At 50.0% G+C, this 22,162-nt stretch overlaps 1 protein-coding gene across 1 annotated transcript in view; it reads right to left on the bottom strand.

The window, feature by feature from the left end:
- Nucleotides 1-22,162, bottom strand: part of adgrb2 (adhesion G protein-coupled receptor B2) — a 114,023-nt gene that overhangs the window by 28,843 nt on the left and 63,018 nt on the right. Inside the window, 6 exon segments of the mRNA XM_067256320.1 lie at nt 8-39; nt 245-266; nt 268-337; nt 996-1,099; nt 10,191-10,317; nt 22,008-22,051. Coding sequence (XP_067112421.1) covers nt 8-39; nt 245-266; nt 268-337; nt 996-1,099; nt 10,191-10,317; nt 22,008-22,051 — 399 coding nt within the window.

Raw genomic sequence — 22,162 nt, forward strand, 5'->3', positions numbered from 1 at the left:
GGAAGGCAGCAGTCACCGTACACAGGCCCTGGAGGAGGGAGGGAGGGAGGGAGGGGGGAGGGAGGGAAGAGAAAGAGAGAGAGAGAGAGAGAGAGGGTAGGGGAGTGGAGGGGAGAGAAGGTGGTGCGAGTTAAGATGATGATGTTAAAAGATAGAGGGAGAGTGGGAGAATGAGAAGGAACGAAGGAGTGTTCGGTGTCAGTGTCAGTGTGTGTATCTGTCCTTCACTCACCTTGCTCAGCGTTTTGGGATTGTCCCACCAGAATTCAACATGTTGGAGGCCAGGATGGAGAGACAGAAATTCACCAGGATGATCGACCTCTCCGAGCGGATATACCTTCGAGGGGCGCGGAGGGAAACACGGAAACCAGAATAAACGAGAAGAACCGAGGTGAGCAATCCTATCCGCTATCCTTCACCACGATCGGCCCTCGCTGTCTGTGTGAGGCTAAGGTAACTAGCACCTCTCCTTCCAGTGTGAGGCTAAGCTAACTAGCACCTCTCCTGCCAGTGTGAGGCTAAGCTAACTAACACCTCTCCTGGCAGTGTGAGGATAAGCTAACTAACACCTCTCCTGGCAGTGTGAGGCTAAGCTAACTAGCTTCTCTCCTGCCAGTGTGAGGCTAAGCTAACTAGCACCTCTACTGCCAGTGTGAGGCTAAGATAATTAGCACATCTCCTGCCAGTGTGAGGCTAAGCTAACTAACTAACTAGCACCGCTCCTGCCAGTCTCTCTCTCTCCCAGATCCACACACAGGCCCAGTTAATCCTTCCCAGTTAATTCTCCATTAGGCTTAATTGGAGGTTTGGCGGGGGTCGCACCGCTGTCCAGCCAGAACAGGCTGGTCTCCCCTCCTCGGACAGGCTCTTAATCTGGTGTGGAGCTCCGTGACGCTGGCTCTTCACACACCACCAGACCTGGACACGCCAAGGAAGGCTATGAAGTGCGTGTGTGGTTGGCACGGATGGAGGGGGGGGGGGTGTGTGTCCCTCACCTCCAGAAGGCAGCGTAGATGAGCAGCAAGATGAGCAGGGCGGTACAGGAGACCCCACAGCCCACCATGAGGGGCACGGAGGGCATGCTGGATGGACCCATGTCCTGGAGGAGGGAGGAGCCGGAGGAGGGAGGGAGGAGGGAGGGAGGGAGGGAGGGAGGAGGGAGGGAGGGAGGGAGGAGGAGGGAGGGAGGAGGGAGGGAGGGAGGGGAGGGAGGGAGGGAGGGAGGGGAGGGAGGGAGGGAGGGAGGGAGGGAGAGACAGAGAGAGAGAGAACAAGAAGAGAGGACAGAGAGGAGAGAGATGGACAGAGACAGAGAGGACAGAGAGAGGAAAAGAGACAGAGAGAGGGAGACAGAAAGCGAGACAGAGGAAGAGAGAGAGAAAGAGAAACTGGTCAGACAGGTGAATGAGGACAGCCAGATGACCTCTCATACCTCAGTAATATAGAGCAACCCACACACATCTACATCACTTCCCTCCCTCTCTCCTCCCTTCCTCTCTCTCTCCCCATCTTTAAGACACAAGCCCTACAGGGTGGAGTGACAATCTGTTTTAAATAAGTCTATTGACCACCAATTATGAAACTTAGGTCTACAGCGCCTCGACTATTTCGCCAGGGCTGTTTTCCTGCCACCCTGACCCTAACCTGGAGGCAATCCCATCTCGGTGTGACCCACACAGCTGCTTAAGAAAATGACACCATGTTTAGTTAGAGATGGCCTCCAATCCCATACACTCCGTATCCAGGCAACCAAGACGACGATATCTGCCGTTTGCCCTCTAAAACACGCGTTTGAGCTCTCGAGACAAACTACGTGTCTAAAGAACAAGTCTTTTCATGCCAAAGCGGCGCCTGCTTTTAACACCTCAGGGTCTGCTTCGTAAACAACAGCGCAGATCCGACTGCCGGGCTAAAGGGGTTCAACTGGGCATGCTATATTTACAAGACAAACCATATACTCTGAAAACTGTATCCATCCGGTCATTTTTAGAGCCAAACAAAGGGAAGGGCGAGTCCTAAGAGGTGGATTGGAACTGGCCCGTCGTGCAGGAACAGAGCCATTATGAGGAGGACCCCCCGCGGTGTCCAGAACAGGCTGAAGGTTCGGCCGCCTTTTAAGCCCTCAGTCACACACTCTTTCTCCCCCATTTACCCCCTGTGGAGACTGCGCTGACCTGCCTCAGCCACACCTATCACTGTACATACACACACACACCTGAACACACACACACCTGGACACAACCCTCAAACCCTCACAACCACACGCACACACCTGTCATGACTGAGGAAAAGAACAAGTTGGGTGTGTGTGTGTGTGTGCGAAACAGAGTGAAACACAGACAGACAGATAGAGAAAAAGAACTGGCCCAGAACTGAGTCCAAACCTCCCTTTGAGCATTGCATCTTCTCTGACCTATCAGAGGAGGTACAGTCTATCTTTGATTCGAGGCAGCAACTATTTCAAACCCCTCAAAACCAATACTGCAGAACCAATACTGCCAAAGTTAAGTCCAATCAAACCTATTCACAAGTGAAAGTCAGGGAGACAGAAGCAGACAAAGGTCCTCACTAACCCATCTTCTATATAGAGAGCACAAAGTTCACCAGAGGGAGAGAAGGAAGGGGGGAACAAGATGAAATGAAAAGGAAACGGTATGAGAAAGTAATTCTGTTTGAGGATGATATTTCAGTCAAGGTCAAAATGTCGATGACCTCAGCTAGTCATCACACACACACTCAAACACTTGCTATGTACAGTATCTTTAAGGCAGATCCATGGGAGACAATGTCGCCTCAGGCTGATGGTGTACCGTACAACTTATGTATACAGTCTGTGCGTGTGTGCGTGCTTACAGATTACAGTGTGAGTCTTGGCCTATTCTCAGTGGAGAATGCAGCTATTTTCAGGCTATGAAGTTTAACCTACTTATCCTGTCTTATGGCACACACACACATCTCTGCAAGTCAATCTTTCTCTTCCTGTCTCCTACATATAAATATCCCCTTTTGCCTTTCCGGCAAACTCTTTGTCTCTAGAAGAGTAAAACGGTGATGTAATCATTTCCTTGTAGTATTGCCAGCCCACACGCCCCACCTGAGGGCTTGCGTGAGTGTTTGTGTCGAAGTGTCCTTCACCACCCGTATCTCCTTCATCCAGCCAGCAGCTCAGCCTTGCGGCCCCCAGCCTTATGTTCATCCCCCCGGGACACCTCCCCTTTACACTCCTGCTACAGCCTCTCCCGACAAACCACAGCCTCTAACAGACCTCCATCTTCTACAGCCTCTAACAGACCTCCATATTCTACAGCCTCTAACAGACCTCCATCTTCTACAGCCTCTAACAGACCTCCATCTTCTACAGCCTCTAACAGACCTCCATCTTCTACAGCCTCTAACAGACCTCCACCTTCTACAGCCTCTAACAGACCTCCATCTTCTACAGCCTCTAACATACCTCCATCTTCTACAGCCTCTAACAGACCTCCATCTTCTACAGCCTCTAACAGACCTCCATCTTCTACAGCCTCTAACAGACCTCCACCTTCTACAGCCTCTAACAGACCTCCATCTTCTACAGCCTCTAACAGACCTCCACCTTCTACAGCCCCTAACAGACCTCATCCACCTTCTACAGCCCCTAACAGACCTCCACCTTCTACAGCCTCTAACAGACCTCCATCTTCTACAGCCTCTAACAGACCTCCATCTTCTACAGCCCCTAACAGACCTCATCCACCTTCTACAGCCTCTAACAGACCTCCACCTTCTACAGCCTCTAACAGACCTCCTCCACCTTCTACAGTTGTGACCATATGTTTTGGCAATGCCAAATGTTGTGTTTTAGCAAAGTTTGCTGGTTCAGTATTTGAGGAAAATGTTTTAACATGTTTCTATAGAATACTGGAATAAAATCAGGCACATTTCAGTTTTCTTGGGGCGAACATTTTCAAAATATGCAAATAGTCCCCTCTTTTACAGCAATCAACCTGCTCTTAAAATCCAATCAGAATGATACAGTTATTTCACCTGACTAGAACTAGTTCACACTTTCCCCTGTGCTGACGATATGACTTACTGAAATTATGTTAGCAGTCATTTTATGCCAAGGCCCAGCAAGCTTTGCAAACACAAAATGTATGTCGCTCCCAATACTTTTGGCCACGGCTGTACAGCCTCTAACAGACGTCCTCCACCTTCTTCAGCTAAAGCCACCTCAGTCATCCAGCAGGTATGAATAAGCAGTGTATTATTGTTGATCCTGCTTCATCTGAGTGTACTACAGCACAGTACAGGATAGGACCAGTCTGAAAGGACTACACTGAATAGTATTTGCATCCTTCATTTACATATTGATGTGAGTCAGTGGTACGGTATTGGGACAGGACAGAGTAAATGATAGACAACTATATACACAGAGAAGGAAACATGTTAGAACCACGTTAATGCTAAGGTTGACAGTGCCTGTTCACCTGTGTGTGTGTGTGTCTGTCCTGTGATAAGTATTGAAGGACGGGCGCGCTCACACACACAAACAACTGCTCGGGGTGACATAAGTCTAAACACACACACACACTCCCTAGAGGGGGTGGTGGGGGTTTGTCCTTCAGCCTGCCAGAGAGACTCTTAACATGCAAGACATGTCGGCCCTCCAGGGTAAGCTTTCACAATGTGTGTGCATGCCAACAGTATCAGGGGATCTGTATTGTCTGTTAATCCGTCCTGGGCTTCATGACAGTGTTACAGTAGCACACACACACTGAACAGGCCTGCGTGTGTGTGTGTCTCTCTCTCTCTCTTTCTCTCTCTCTCTCTCTGTGTGTCTCTCTGTGTCTCTCTGTGTCTCTCTCTCTCTCTGTGTCTCTCTCTCTGTGTCTCTCTCTCTCTCTCGTTTGGTGAAGCTTCCTGTGTGTTGTCGTTCATCTCCTGGCTGGTCCTCCTCTCTTTCATGTCTGTTTTTCTCCTTCATGTCTTCTCTCTTCCTTCTCGTCTGAGTCTGTCCATCTCCATCCAGCTCTACCGCTATGTGTGTGTGCTGACCGGATGTCCTGAAGTCAGTATTGACAGAATCTAGAGGCCAGAGTATTGCATCTGAAACACAAACACGCACGCACATACGTAGCTTTAAAGTTCAGTGCCAATATAGTCTCCCCATAGTCTCAGGAAGGCAATGCGTCTAAGAGGATTGTGGGGCTTGTAGGCCCCCAGTATATGCCTGAACAGACTCCTTCTCTATCTCTCTTCAAAGCAAAAACATCTGGTCTGGATTCAATACTAAGGGTCTCTCTGGACACTTCAAGCACACACACAGACAGACACAAAGAGACACACACACACACACACAGACAGACACACAGACAGACACACCGAGACACACACACACACACACACACACACACACAGCCCCTTCCTCAGCAGTGGGGAGTAAACAGGATTAGCCAGCTATCCCTCGCCCCACTGTAAACGACCTATAATAGCAGCAGTAACTCTAAATCCCTCCGTCCCTCCGTCCCACCCTCCCTCCCCTTTCTATCAAACATGGGGGTTAATCCTCCCCTCCCCTCCCCTGCCCTGCCCGGCCCTGTGGCCCAGGATAAGCTGCGAGAGCTGAGAAGATGCTCTGCTCCAAGACACACACAGACCTGACAGAGATTGCTTACGTAGTCGTGTGGGGGCTGGACTATCCTCCAAATGACTCACATACGGTCTCCATGCCCTCTGCGTTAGTGCGTGTTGGCCAAACATACGTATGTATGCCGTGTCAATACTGTGATTGTATGGATGAAATGTAAATGTAAATATACTATATTTTACTGAGTGTTTTTTGTCTCCTTGCATGTAGTAGGTAAAACATGTATCACTCACAACAATGTCATAAGACTTTCTCTGTCTCTGACCTCAGTCTGAGACAGAGAGAGAGTGAGAGAGAAAAAGAGAGTAAGGACAGAGAGAGAGAGAGAGAAAAAAAGAGAGAGAAAGGGCAGAGAGAGAGAAAGGGCAGAGAAAAGAGAGGGAGAGAACATTTTTTAAACTAGAGAGTAAAAAAAGAGAAAGAGAGAGAAAGAGAGAGAGAGAGAGAGAGAGAGAGAGAGAGAGAGAGAGAGAGAGAGAGAGAGAGAGAGAGAAAGAAAAGAGAGAAAAAGCAGCTCTCGCCACGTTGCCTCATCCCTGATGCTGACCTACACCTCCCAGGCCTCAGAGCTAGGCTAATGGTTTAATGGGCCCCAGTAAAGCACGTCTGGTGACTTATGCCACACTTCACACGTCAACGCTGGCTACTCACTTTCAGTGTCCACACGCTGTGGAACATGACGGGTCAGGGCCGATCCACAGGGAACACGGTGGAGCTAGGAGGTGTTGAATTGACCGATCCAGTGTGAAGGTCAAAGCCATCATTGACGTTTGCTACTGGGGATGGTATCTTCCATTGAACTGGAATGATCACATTGTATTTGTCTAGCCCTGTTTGCAGCATGTTATTGAGGGCTTCACATACGGCCAAAGTATGATGCTGGTTTAACCTCCTTAACTTACGAGATTGAATATGCCAAAAAATCATTTTAAATGTATTCATAGTTTTTTTTACATCAAATTTCTGATGAAAAAAGTCATTTAAAAACCCCTCCAAGGTTAAAGACCTTGCTGTTATCTGGTCAAATAAGACGACAAAACCAAACGTCAAAAATAAAAAACAAAATGGAAAAATACAATAACATTTTATTTTCAGCATCTTTTATTGACCTTTTGCTTTGCTTTACATCCCAGTGAGAGTTATCTGATGAGTTGTCCACATATATCCTGGACCGTGATCCCTCCCTGCGGGGGGGGGGAGGGGGGCAGCCTGACCGCATGCCCACGAGGACAGGAGACTGAGAGTACTGGAGACTGAGAGGACAGGAGACTGAGGGGACAGGAGACTGAGGGGACAGGAGACTGAGGGGACAGGAGACTGAGAGTACTGGAGACTGAGAGGACTGGAGACTGAGAGGACAGGAGAATGAGAGGACAGGAGACTGAGAGTACTGGAGACTGAGAGGACAGGAGACTGAGGGGACAGGAGACTGAGGGGACAGGAGACTGAGAGGACAGGAGACTGAGGGGACAGGAGACTGAGGGGACAGGAGACTGAGAGTACTGGAGACTGAGAGGACTGGAGACTGAGAGGACAGGAGAATGAGAGGACAGGAGACTGAGAGGACAGGAGACTGAGAGGACAGGAGACTGAGAGGACTGGAGACAGAGGACAGGAGAATGAGAGGACAGGAGACTGACAGGACAGGAGACTGAGAGGACAGGAGACTGAGAGGACAGGAGACTGAGAGGACAGGAGACTGAGAGGACTGGAGACTGAGAGGACAGGAGACTGAGACGGCAGGAGACTGAGAGGACAGGAGACTGAGAGGACAGGAGAATGAGAGGACAGGAGACTGAGAGGACAGGAGACTGAGAGGACAGGAGACTGAGAGGACTGGAGACTGAGAGGACAGGAGACTGAGGGGACAGGAGACTGAGAGGACTGGAGACTGAGAGGACAGGAGACTGAGAGGACAGGAGACTGAGAGGACAGGAGACTGAGGGGACAGGAGACTGAGGGGACAGGAGACTGAGAGTACTGGAGACTGAGAGGACTGGAGACTGAGAGGACAGGAGAATGAGAGGACAGGAGACTGAGAGTACTGGAGACTGAGAGGACAGGAGACTGAGGGGACAGGAGACTGAGGGGACAGGAGACTGAGAGGACAGGAGACTGAGGGGACAGGAGACTGAGGGGACAGGAGACTGAGAGTACTGGAGACTGAGAGGACTGGAGACTGAGAGGACAGGAGAATGAGAGGACAGGAGACTGAGAGGACAGGAGACTGAGAGGACAGGAGACTGAGAGGACTGGAGACAGAGGACAGGAGAATGAGAGGACAGGAGACTGACAGGACAGGAGACTGAGAGGACAGGAGACTGAGAGGACAGGAGACTGAGAGGACAGGAGACTGAGAGGACTGGAGACTGAGAGGACAGGAGACTGAGACGGCAGGAGACTGAGAGGACAGGAGACTGAGAGGACAGGAGAATGAGAGGACAGGAGACTGAGAGGACAGGAGACTGAGAGGACAGGAGACTGAGAGGACTGGAGACTGAGAGGACAGGAGACTGAGGGGACAGGAGACTGAGAGGACTGGAGACTGAGAGGACAGGAGACTGAGAGGACAGGAGACTGAGGGGACAGGAGACTGAGAGGACTGGAGACTGAGAGGACAGGAGACTGAGAGGACAGGAGACTGAGAGGACAGGAGAATGAGAGGACAGGAGACTGAGAGGACAGGAGACTGAGAGGACAGGAGACTGAGAGGACAGGAGACTGAGAGGACTGGAGACTGAGGGGACAGGAGACTGAGAGGACTGGAGACTGAGAGGACAGGAGACTGAGAGGACAGGAGACTGAGAGGACAGTGCCCCCCCTCCAGTAGCTGTACCAGGGAACTTTAGCACATGCATTATGCAGCTTGTTAATGGCTCAAAGTGGGCTTGTGCATCGTACATCACACAGTAGCGCTTGTGTGGGACACACACACCGTACCTATGGGGATGGTGTGAAAAACACATCGGAAACATTTGTAGTGATTAGCAAAGAAAGAGAGAGAGATAGAGAGATGGACAGAGAGAAAATGTTGGCTACATTTGTGTTGTGTTGTGTAAGTCCCTCCCTCCCTCCCTCCCTATAAGTGCAAGGTAAGCTGCGGCCTAACAAAGCGCCCATAAGACCGCTGCAGCAATCACTCTAATGGTTGTCAGACAAACAAATAACAAACAACAAACAGAAAAACAAACATGAAGCTAACCAACGGTTTCCTGATAGTGAGCAGTGTCTGCAGTAGAAGGGAACGGCGTGAGAGAGACAGAGAGCGCAACAAACAATGTTACAAAGAGATGGTTAGCCGAGGAAAGACACGGAGAGAAGAGGAGAGGAAGTGAAACGATCATAGAGGAAAAGGGAAGACGTTTAAAGAGGAGGGGAAAGGGCGAGGAGCCCAGGGGGCCAGGGGACAAGGGACCAGGGCCAGGGGACCAGGGGGCCAGGGGACAAGGGCCAGGGGACCAGGGCCAGGGGACCAGGGGACCAGGGGACCAGGGCCAGGGGGCCAGGAGACCAGGGGGCCAGGGGACCAGGGGACCAGGGGGCCAGGGGACCAGGGGGCCAGGGCCAGGGGACCAGGGGGCCAGGGGGCCAGGGGACCAGGGGACCAGGGGGCCAGGGGACCAGGGGACCAGGGGACCAGGGGGCCAGGGGGCCAGGGGACCAGGGGACCAGGGGGCCAGGGGGCCAGGGGGCCAGGGGACCAGGGGGCCAGGGGGCCAGGGGACCAGGGGACCAGGGGGCCAGGGGGCCAGGGGACCAGGGGACCAGGGGGCCAGGGGGCCAGGTCACAGGACTTGGCAAAGTTAAACTGCTAGGTCCTTCAATGTCCATTAGTCCAACATAACAGAGTGATCAATAAAACAATGGGAACATGCATTATCCTAAACAGCCAGAAGCCTGCTGTTCACACGTCACAACGACGCTACCACTCTCTATTTATAGTCTCTTTAACTAACTGACTATTCTAAATGAAATATCCAAACGTTTCCTCGCGAAAGCCCCGCTAAGACATTTAAACACTTTTTATTTGTTCGCCACACAAGGACACAAGCTAAGCTTTCCCCCCACAATGTAACGCCTCCAAACTCTCCCTGTATGTTCCATCTCCATGGCAACTCAACAGTTCTCCGCTAATTAGCCAGTGTGTTGTGTACTCTCTCCCCTCCTCTTCAGCGAAACAAAACTCTCCCTATACCGAGTAATAAGACAACTGGTGCCCATCCGCTCCCCCCAGCACTTTCCATAAGAACTACAAACTCCATGAGACTGCAGCCAAAATAAACATAGTCTAGCTAGCGCTCCATCAAGGTTCATGAATGCCTCCCAAAATATTTATGTGGGTCACCTCTAACCCATGCAGCCATATTCTCTCGTCAAGTATGGACTGTCTCACCAGCCTACAGCTCAAAAACAATTTAACCAACAAGATATTCTCCATGGCTCGGTACCCTCTCAAAGCTCAGCAGTGTGAACGTCTAAATCCATTAGCGTGTTGGTCATCGGGTTAGCAAAAGCTCGTTAGCCCCGGTGCCATAGCGAAGAGTAGGGACGTGGGACTCACCGGGTCTTTAGCTTGCTGGGCTAGCACGGCGTAGGTGGAGATCCGGCTGCAGAGGCATTTGGCGTGGACGGACGTGGAGGGAACGGTCTGGCAGCCCTTCGTGTCCCAGCTCTCCGCTCCAGTTTCCCTTGAGGTGGGGGAAAAGAAGGGCAGAGTGAGAGAGAGACACACACACACACAGAGACAATGTCATACGGATGAACGCACACATAGACCTATGGCTGCTAACTGTTTGGAGTTGTCAGAGGGAGGGGGAGAGAACAAGGGAGAGAGAGAGAGAGAGAGAGAGAGAGAGAGAGAGAGAGAGAACAAGGGAGAGAGAGAGGGGGAGAGAGAGAGAGAACAAGGGAGAGAGAGAGAGGGAGAGAGAGAGAGAGAGAGAGAGAGAGAGAGAGGGAGATGGGAGCAGAGAGGGAGATGGGAGCAGAGAGGGAGAGAGGGAAAGGGCTGGAAGGAGGGGGAGAGAGGGAGATTTAGATGAGGAGAGGGAGTCAGGGTAACTGGAAACACAAAAAGAGACATAGCAGTAAAGAGAGAGAGAGGGAGAGAGGCAGACAGAAGTGATCTGATATTTAGTCAGCACCCATGTTCCATTTACTTCTATGGGCCTGCTGACAGCCACACTTCTCTATGGGCACCAAACACCTCTATGTCCCCCCTCCTCCTCCTGTCCTCCTCTCTGCTCCACCTCGTCCTCCTGTCCTCATGTCCTCCTCTCTGCTCCCCCTCCTCCTCCTCTCCTCATCTCTGCTCCACCTCATCCTCCTGTCCTTCTCTCTGCTCCCCCTCCTCTTCCTGTCCTCATGTCCTCCTCTCTGCTCCCCCTCATCCTCCTGTCCTCATGTCCTCCTCTCTGCTCCCCCTCATCCTCCTGTCCTCCTCTCCTCATCTCTGCTCCACCTCATCCTCCTGTCCTTCTCTCTGCTCCCCCTCCTCTTCCTGTCCTCCTGTCCTCCTCTCTGCTCCCCCTCATCCTCCTGTCCTCCAGTCCTCCTCTCTGCTCCCCCTCATCCTCCTGTCCTCATGTCCTCCAAACATCTCCATTCATCTCTGTTGGATGCTCAGCTAAACAATGATCAACAGACTACACAATGTAGCATGTTTTCTACCCAAATGTTCCTCAAAGCGCTTCAAATTTTTTCCTCTCATTCACCCAACCTTTCTTCAAAAGGTTCATTGATGGAGCGACCAGGTCTTATGATGGTGACCCATTACACGCAGGAAAATACTTTCTCTCTCTCTCACTCTCTCTCTCTCTCTGAATGTAATTAAATTAACTTTATTGGCATAAAATAACTAATGATTATACCGCCAAAGCAATGGTAGAATTGCAGAAAGATTTGTTCTCTCTCTGTCCTATGCCATTACCTCTCTATCTCTCTCTGCCATTCAGTCTCTCTCTCTCTCTCTCTCTCTGCCATTACCTCTTTATCTCTCTCTGCCATTCAGTCTCTCTCTCTCTCTCTCTCTCTCTCTCTCTGCCATTCAGTCTCTCTCTCTCTCTCTGCCATTACCTCTTTATCTCTCTCTGCCATTCAGTCTCTCTGCCATTACCCCTCTCTCTCTCTCTCTCTCTCTCTCTCTCTCTCTGCCATTCAGTCTCTCTCTCTCTGTACTCCTCCCCACTGTAATGCTCTCTAAACGCTCCAATGAAAAGTGGGATGCTGGGGCTAATCGATGGTGGCATTGAATGGCTAAATTAAACCAATTAACCTTGGAGCTTTGGATCTGCGTCACCCTATTGGTCCACATATGTTCCACAGAACAAAAATCAGGCTTGAATGTTCCACCGTAGCATGCTAACTAGAAAGGGTACAATTTCTGCTTCTTAGACATAAAACACCTTTAGTAGACCTGAGTGACACTTCTCTCAGCCAATCACAATGCAAGTCCCCTTCTGACTGACAACCAGTCATTTTAGAGTGACAGGGAATGTAACAGAAACCAAGGAAAACATAAAGTAGTTCATACTCTGATCGTATACTGTACATTTTACAGTGACCTATTTCGGAAACAACACGCAATTGACACAGGCACACATACTCACTACCCAGGCACCAACGCACACCCACACACCTACTTCTGTCTTGATGCTGTCATCATCTCATCCCTCCCTGTTCTTGCAGGATGCTTCTAATGCAATGTGAGTGCAATCTCTTATTGACCTTCATCTGGCAAGTGACACTTCAAAGATGAGACACAAGAACGCAAATCACTGATAAATTCCCTTCTCACTAGGTAGCCTGACAGATAGCAGCTTGCGTGTGTGTGTGCATGTATGTGTGTGTGTCTGTGTGTGTGTGTGTGAGAGAGAGATAGATTGAGATAATAAAAAGTGCGAAATAGACGGACAGACCAAAAAAGGCCAATAAACAGGTACACAATAAGACTTCTAAAAATATTCAAATGGAATAAATAAAGTTAGAAGCGTAAACAGACAACACCCAACTCCAGATCAATCACAGATAAAAACATTTGATAAAAAAATAATAACTAATGAAGATTTTCCAGATTTGTTTTTGGAACCAAGTTTGGTTCGCGGGCATTTAGTACAATGTTGCAGCTGTTTATAATTTAATAATATGACATTGTCAGCGATGTGTATCCTGGTTCTCTGATGCTATCTTCACCACATCTGGAAGGTCCAGATTTTTCAAAACATGTCTGATATGGACTAGGGATTTTGGGCTTGGTTGTGTTATCCCTGTGAACGCCAAGCAAAAATTTGCTTCATTCGCGCGAGTGTGAACACAGTATTATGCCTACAGTGTGTGTTCTGAGGGAGCTCATTCATGGTCATGTTCTGAGGAAGTTAACATCCCAGATGATACAACAACACGACAATACCCACTCATTTCAGCTGTCACAATAACTCATTAGCCGCGCAGAGTTAATCAGGTAAGATCCACTTCCATATCTGCTGTTACAGACAGCATGCTCACAAGAGTGACCTGTCAATGCTAACAGCGCTAGGTTTTTGCTGTCTGGCTGTGTTTTGAATGTGGCAGGAATGAGTAATCTCTGTCCTTGCTTCATCTAAAGGTGCGCGTGAGGACCAGCGAACTAGAAAACACAGATAGGAGGAGTCCTTGGGTGGGAGTTTAGCAGAGTAGCTGAGATTTTTATATAAATGTTATAAATGCCATTATTATTTAGCCCTATGTGCATTAATTGTTTTTATTCATTGCCTTGTTTCGGTTGGTTGTCCACTCGTAAAAGCTTTCTGAAACCATATGGACTAGAGTGTTCATGTATTAGTGATGGTGGACTGTCCTGACAGATGGGGGGGGGGTCTTGTCTTGTTGGGTCATACCATGTTAACCCACATTCACGCTCATGCATACATTTAACACACATGCACTCCTCCTCCCCACCCCCCCACACACCCAGACACACACACTGTGGACTGTCTTGTTTTGGTGAGGGAGATAGTTTTAAACCAGATTTCTGTGTCTGTCTGGCAGGGTGTCTCAGAGGAGCGGTCTGCAAGGGGAGGGTGGGGGGTTGGATTAAACAAACACTTCACCCTCCCCCCGTTTGGTTTCAACCACCAGTTAAGCTACATTTGACTGATGACGCCCATCTGCAGTGTGTGAGCGGCAAGTAAGAACAGCTTACTGTTTATGGACTTCTGCACTGTCTCTGTAACCAAGGAATTAAAGGTCACTTCTGATCCATGCTGTTTTCAGTCATGAATAGAGCTTGGATTATCTTTTCTTTATTATTATTATTACTGTAGCTGACAAGTAAATCTTTCTCAGACTCTTGACCTCTCTGGATTGAGCAGAGATTGAAATGACAAAACATATTTTTGTTTTCCCCCCTCCAAGATTAGAATAGACTCAAATTACTCCATGAACAACACACTGTGTGTGTTTCACGTATCCCCGTTGAAGAACAGAAGGAGCCCTTGCATTCTAAATACAAGTCATGATAACATACAGTATGACTCATTCTGTCGGGTAAAAAAAAAAAAGAGGTGCGAATCAAGTGTGGTGTGACAGGGAACGTGCAGTCAACACAACACATGGATGTCTTCTTGATCACATCTTGATAACCCGGCATGACGGGGACATCGATCTGGCCTCAGGGTCACAACCGGCCCAGAAAGAGAAGGAGGGGGGGGGGGGGGGGGGGGGTACAGAACCAGATTCATGGCCCGTACAGAGAGAAGCACCTGACAGTATACACAAAGACCTACAGCGCTGCACCAATGGCATCTTGCCATGACCGTTCAATCCAGGAAACGATGTAAGTGGTGTAAGGGTTGAAGCTGCTAGGCAGGATTAAGCACTTCGGGGGGGAGAAAAGAATAAAACAAAGAAAGTGAACAACGGGCGTTGAGGAGGTGGGGAAGATGAGGGGTCAAACCAGGGCCGGGGGATGAATGAAGAAGGGATTAGAATGGGGGTAAGGGTGGAGGAGGCTAGAGGCTAACTAAAGGAGGGACATTCAGTCGGAAGCGGGAAAAGCGAGAAGGGGCACGGTCGATCGACTGAGAAGAGAAAGAGCGGGTCGATAGGGTGGTCAGATGTTCCCTGAACGAGAGGAGAGGACGGGAGGCGGAGAGGAGATGGGGAGGATAAGGAGGTCGCTGGGAGGTGAACAGAGACACAGGTGGGCCCGGACAAAGTGAGCGGAGGCCAGCGCCGTCGACCGACACGAGGGCCTTGAGCCCACAACAGAGGCTTGGCAGGGCTTCAAGGGAACCGATCTCATGACCTGCTCACTCGTCCGCGTTAAGATCTGCCAAGCACCCGTCGTCTTTTGAGCGGCGGAGAACAAAATAAGAACAGCCACCAAAAAACAGCACCGCACGACACGCCCGTTCAGCCAGTCGAGACGCTACTACTGAACGCAGACAAATAAACACGCCGATCTGGGGGATAAACAACTCACACGAGGCGAGGCTATTTCGTGTGGCCACGACACGCAATCATGTTTGACGTGTTTAAGTGGCCGATTCACGCGAGTCGTCGGGAATCTCCTCGAGGGCCGGAAGAGTCTCATCTATTTGTCCGAGCTTAAAAATGTCATTACGCCAAATAATAACCATCTGCCCTGAGGGGAACACGAGCGAGGGTCTCAGACTTGTGAACATTTACATTTAGTCATTTAGCAGACGCTCTTATCCAGAGCGACTTACAGTAAGTACAGGGACATTCCCCCGAGGCAAGTAGGGTGAAGTGCCTTGCCCAAGGACACAACGTCATGTGGCATGGCCGGGAATCGAACCAGCGACCTTCTGGTTACTAGCCCGATTCTCTAACCGCTCAGCCACCTGACTCCCATGCTACATGAACATGCTACATAGCTGGTGTCTGCAGAGCCGAGCGCGGGTGTAGAGAGGACAGCCATGCTGCGGCGGGCCGGCGGAGGGGAACTACTGGAGGTGGCCCAGCATCTGTCTGGGGCAGGATGAGTCGACACTGGGCATGGAGATAAGTCACAGGCGCAAATCTTCACATGACACACATCGACTGGCGCCACTCTGGGCCGAGCACGCAATATTATCTAGCGAACGAGAGACGCTCCTCGCACGCACGCACGCACACACACACACACAGAGGGATGTGTTCTCTAAGAGCTGTGGGTGCTTCGCGTGTGTGTGTGTGTTTGCTCCGCGCGACTCTCCTGTCGAAGCTGCGACCTCCGTCTCATGGCTATGGTATCCTTGGCCGCGTGCATCTTGTTCCGTCGCTCCCTCTCTCTATCTCGTCGCTCCCGTGCTCTGGATGCCACTTGGTCGTTGACCTGTGTTCCCACTCTGACGGCAGCTAATGAGTAAGCCTCTTTAGGAGGGATTACCTTACTTCCTGGTGCACTGCCTCGGAGGGCACACACACACACACACACACACACGCACGCACACACCCCCCCCCCCCCCACACACACACACACACACACAGGCTCCCATCTCAGACAGAAACACTCATTAACATCCGAGAGCGATAGCACAAAACACCCGGTACAGAAAACACGTCGGACGTCCGCAGCCTACCCTGAACGGTCCGGTTGCGTAATCCACACAGGGCTGGATGTAACATACATCCAGCCCAGCTCCACGCTCACTGCCTGGGTAACCTACATCCAGCCCAGCTCCACGCTCACACCCAGGGTAACCTGCATCCAGCCCAGCTCCACGCTCACACCCAGGGTAACCTACATCCAGCCCAGCTCCACGCTCACACCCAGGGTAACCTACATCCAGCCCAGCTCCACGCTCACACCCTGGGTAACCTACATCCAGCCCAGCTCCACGCTCACACCCTGGGTAACCTACATCCAGCCCAGCTCCACGCTCACACCCAGGGTAACCTACATCCAGCCCAGCTCCACGCTCACACCCAGGGTAACCTACATCCAGTCCAGCTCCACGCTCACACCCAGGGTAACCTACATCCAGCCCAGCTCCACGCTCACACCCAGGGTAACCTACATCCAGTCCAGCTCCACGCTCACACCCAGGGTAACCTACATCCAGCCCAGCTCCACGCTCACACCCAGGGTAACCTGCATCCAGCCCAGCTCCACGCTCACTCCCTGGGTAACATACATCCAGCCGCCCGCGGATCAGGAGGATAAGCCGGCGCCTCCCCGTAACATGAGACCTGCCAGCAGGTGAGGCCGTGAGGGAACGCCGCCGGCGAGGTCTGCCGGGTTAGGGTTTTTTTCTTCAAAACTATTCCCTATTGCACCCATCAATGGGAATATATGGACTAAACAGCGTCGTCAAAGACATTCACCCCAACCCTCCTAACCCTAAAAACACACACCCCCCGTGGAAGCACACACAGAGACTATAGAGCCGGTACTCACCCCAGTCGTGGGCCGACGCGTCCGGCAACGGAGCGACAAAGAAGTCCGATCCAGACCCTACACCCTGGCTAACCTGACTACAGCCCCCTGACAGGCTCTGTACAGCCAGCCAGCACACCTCACCTAACCCCGCTCTCAACTCACAACGCCAGCAAAGTCCTTCTACCCAACACACCCGACAGAGGGGCACTTCTCCCCTGGCAGGCTCATGCCCAGACAGCCCTGCAGGTCATGAGAAACCTACCCCAAAACTCTAAGTCTGAATTCGCACCAGTCCATAGCGAGATGTTAGATCCAGGGACAGAAGACCCCTCAGTTCCAGTCTCTCTGCTCTGATCCGGGAGGTGGCCGGGTGGGGAAGCCACGTCGCGTCCGGGAAGCCTTGCTGGATCTCCTGAAGTCTTGGCGAGTTAGCGCACCTAAGCTAACGCGGAGCGTTCCTCCTAAACGGCAGCGTCTGCTGCTAAGCTAAAGCCAACATTTGATTATGGAGCGTTTGTGTGTGTGGCGTTAGCGGAGCTAAGCTAAAGACTACTCCCACACCGGCTGGACCGCGGTGTGACAGAGGGAGCGGCCACTCTCTGATCCCTTCTGTCAGATGGGAAAGTAGAGCAGCCCTCATCCCCCTCACCCCTCCTCCTCTCTCATCCCTCCCTCCTCCTCTCTCATCCCACCCTCCTCCTCTCTCATCCCCTCACCCCTCCTCCTCTTTCATCCTTCCCTCCTCCTCTCTCATCCCCTCACCCCTTCTCCTCTCTCATCCCCTCACCCCTCCTCCTCTTTCATCCTTCCCTCCTCCTCTCTCATCCCTTCACCCCTTCTCCTCTTTCATCCCTCCCTCCTCCTCTCTCATCCCCTCACCCCTCCTCCTCTCTCAACCCCTCACCCCTCCTCCTCTCTCATCCCTCCCTCCTCCCCGGGCCGGGCGTGACGGGGACGAGAGGTGAAACAGGAGGAAGTGCAGGATGAGGACGAGGATGAAGTGGATGTGTGTTTCCGTTTCAGATATGCCAAATCATGGGCTAAATATAGAGGTGTGACGAAGCTTATTCTCACTCACACACACATTTACAAAACGCACGCACATTTACAAAACGCACACACACAAACAAATGTACAGCTGTTGTGCGTTATCTGAATGCCTCTCTTGAAAGCTTGAAAAGCGATGAGTCTTAAACTCAGCAAATATGTTTAGAGGTAAACAACCTATTCTGACAAATCTATTCTGAGCTTAGCTCCATTTTCATGCCAGAGGGAAAACATGATCACATCAGAATAATAATCATTATTATCATTATTGTCAATTTCCTTGTAGTTGGCTGACAATGCCCAGAAAAACCTGACATGTTCAAGTCCAGCAAAAAACACCATTGAGCATTGACCTTATGATCAGAATGAAGATTATCACGCTTCGTAGTTGCTAGGGTAGTTGGTGGCAACAAAGGAACCATGACGCTCCAGTTTATAAACAGATGGATGAATCTCTGTGTTTTTTCGAGATAATTGTTCGCTGTTCAGTCAGACGGGGTCAAATCAGAACCGCTCTCCTCTTCCATCCTTTCTTTCCTCTTCCACAGGACTGATTCCATCCCTCCATCCTCCGCTGGAATCCATAGCTAATCGTTACGCTCAATCCATCTTTTCCAAAGCTGTCTCGTTCAGATCAGAGTTCTATATGTAGCTAACGCCGGGACTCATTCAGCTAATGCTTTTCCATTAGCTAAGATTTTCCTGATCTGGGTGTTTCCACAGAGGCAGATTGGCAAAGCCAGTAGCCAGCAAGTAGATTACAGAATGAAGAGTGTTTTTTTTCCTGTTCAGTGCCCCGCTCAAAAGTGTGTCATTTGCGTTAATGTATGTATCTGTATATCTGGTAGAATGGATTACACCATACATCATCTAATGGGATGTGGTTCTGCACAGCCAAAGTGTGTGTGTAATTGTGTGTGTGTGCTTGCGAGTGTCTGTGTGTGTGTGACCCAGCAGAGGGGGGTCCAGGGCTGGTCAGTGTTCTGGTTAGTGGAATGTGCTGGAGGCAAGGTCAAGAGTCCACACAGACGAGGGAGACAGAACATCCATGTCCATTTCCCCCAGAGCAGCGATGGAGGGAGGAGACCCAGGTGAAGCCACTCTCCAGCCCAAAATACAGCTCTTTTACTGACGGCAAATGTACCCCTTTGTTACCCCAAAAACATGGGACTATGGCATTATGACCCATGAGGCTGGTGGATTATAGCACAATGGGACTATAGAACGAATTCCCTAGTGGATTATGGGACTAGTGGACTATGAGACTTTAGAACTATGGACTATAGGACTAGTGGAATTTGGGACTTTAGAACTATGGACTATAGGACTAGTGGAATGTGAGACTTTAGAACTATGGACTATAGGACTAGTGGAATGTGGGACTTTAGAACTATGGACTATAGGACTAGTGGAATGTGAGACTTTAGAACTATGGACTATAGGACTAGTGGAATGTGGGACTTTAGAACTATGGACTATAGGACTAGTGGAATGTGAGACTTTAGAACTATAGACTATAGGACTAGTGGAATGTGAGACTTTAGAACTATGGACTATAGGACTAGTGGAATGTGAGACTTTAGAACTATGGACTATAGGACTAGTGGAATGTGGGACTTTAGAACTATAGACTATAGGACTAGTGGAATGTGAGACTTTAGAACTATAGACTATAGGACTAGTGGAATGTGGGACTTTCAGGACTAGTGGACAATAGGACTAGTGGAATGTGGGACTTTCAGGACTAGTGGACAATAGGACTAGTGGAATGTGGGACTTTCAGGACTAGTGGACTATAGGACTAGTGGAATGTGGGACTTTAGAACTATGGACTATAGGACTAGTGGAATGTGAGACTTTAGAACTATAGACTATAGGACTAGTGGAATGTGGGACTTTAGAACTATGGACTATAGGACTAGTGGAATGTGGGACTTTAGAACTATGGACTATAGGACTAGTGGAATGTGAGACTTTAGAACTATAGACTATAGGACTAGTGGAATGTGGGACTTTAGAACTATGGACTATAGGACTAGTGGAATGTGGGACTTTCAGGACTAGTGGACAATAGGACTAGTGGAATGTGGGACTTTCAGGACTAGTGGACAATAGGACTAGTGGAATGTGGGACTTTCAGGACTAGTGGACAATAGGACTAGTGGAATGTGGGACTTTCAGGACTAGTGGACAATAGGACTAGTGGAATGTGGGACATTAGAACTATGGACAATAGGACTAGTGGAATGTGGGACTTTCAGGACATTGACAGAAGGTTGTCCTGGACTACAGTACAGGTGTCAGTACGACCACACACTCATACTGTGGGCAGTGAGACAGTGAGAGGGAGAGCATTGAGATTTAAGAGGGACAGATGGCAGGCACATATGGGCCTGTTAGGGCTAAATAAATAAATTACACACACACACACACACACATGAACTGTGAACACAAACTGTGGGCCAACTTAGCTTGCTGAGAGCCCAGGCTCCAAATATGGGGGGGGGGGGGTTTACAAAAACCACAAACAGATTTAGAGTGATAGACACGGCACCGTAGCTTTGGAAACGCACACACGAGGGGTCGGCATTAAGCTGGCAGATTTGTGTACTAGTGTAGGCCTTAATCCACATCAAAGTGTATGTGATTGGGAGTGACAGGACAAACACACACACTCAAACTCTCCAGCTCTCACTGTGTGGATGTCTATACGTGTGTGTGGGCGCCAGAGGAGAATGTGTGTGTGATTATGCAAAGCGATGGATACTCTTTTGGAGAAGGAATAAATAAAACGGATGTGAGCTATGTTTCTGCTTTGGGATTCCCCCCACTCACCCTCCCCCTCCTTCCTCCTCCTCCTCCCCCCCCCCCCCCCCTCCCCTCCCTCCCTCCCCCCTCCTCCTCCCTCCCATCCCTCCCACTCTCCCTCTCTCCCTCTTCCTCCCCTCTCAGCCTCCCTCCCTTTCTCCTCCTTCTGTCTACCTCAAGGCCTGCAGCTTTGTCAGACTGACTGCAGGATTGAGAGAGGTGAGAGCCTTCAACAAACAGAAATGGCAGCTTTGCACAACATGTTCTATCCTTATACCACTATGATCCTTGCTGCAGAGGCAGAGAGAGGGCATACGAGAGAGAGACATAGAGATATATATATAGAGAGAGAGGACCAAGTATGTGAGAGAGAGGGAATATGAGAGAGAGAGAGAGAGAGAGAGAGAGAGGGGAGAGGGATGGAAAACGAGAGAGAAAGAGAAAAGGGAAAGAAGGAAATGTATGAGAGAGTGAGTGCGAGAGAGAAAAAGAGAGGGAGGGAATCTGAGAGCACAGTGTGTGTAGTTTGGGTGAATTCCATATTCAGCCCCATGTTCAGTAGCGCGACGGAAATCTCTCTGCTTAAAATTCCATGTTGGCTCTCGTCTCTCTGCTGATGAGGAGTCTAATTTTATTGCAGTCTTAATCTGCCGGCCAGTTAATTGACTTTGCAGGGAAGTGTTTTCAAAGAAGCAGGCATGGATTGGACAGATAACTTATCTTTTCTTCTCACAGTCCTGTTGCTACGCAAAATACGAAGATAAACGAGCTGGTGTCAAGATGTGTTGAAATCCAACGCCAACAGGTATTTCAATATCCAATATTCCTATTTCAATTTCCAACCATGAATGTCTTTCTCAAAACTAGTGTGGTGTGTGTGTGTATGTGTGTGTGTGTATGCGTGTGTGTGTGTGTGTGTGTGTGAACCAACAGGGCAGGAGTGCGCCCAATACAGAGAAGCAGCTGGAGTGCGGTACGTGCTCCAGGACAAGGAGCACACACGGCTTCTTGTGTCTTGTCTGATGTTTGCAAAGCAGGGCCTCGGAACCTTATTAAACCCAGTTCGGTGCATTAATGAAATGAAGAAAACAAGTCATGCATGCACACGCACGCACACACACACACACACACAGGACCGACACAGAATAAAAGATGACTTACGGGTTGCCATAGTCCCAGACAACGCACTGAGGATCTGATGTTCCCTGCAAAGACAAGAAGAGAAAGGAGAGAAGAGGAAGATTAACTAGTGGTGTCAGCTGAGGAGATGAGAAGGGGAGAGGCGGAGAGAAAATAGCTCTGTGCCTGAGGAGAGC

This window comes from Osmerus mordax, chromosome 18 (assembly GCF_038355195.1).
Source record: "Osmerus mordax isolate fOsmMor3 chromosome 18, fOsmMor3.pri, whole genome shotgun sequence".
In the NCBI taxonomy this organism is placed as follows: Eukaryota; Metazoa; Chordata; class Actinopteri; order Osmeriformes; family Osmeridae; genus Osmerus; species Osmerus mordax.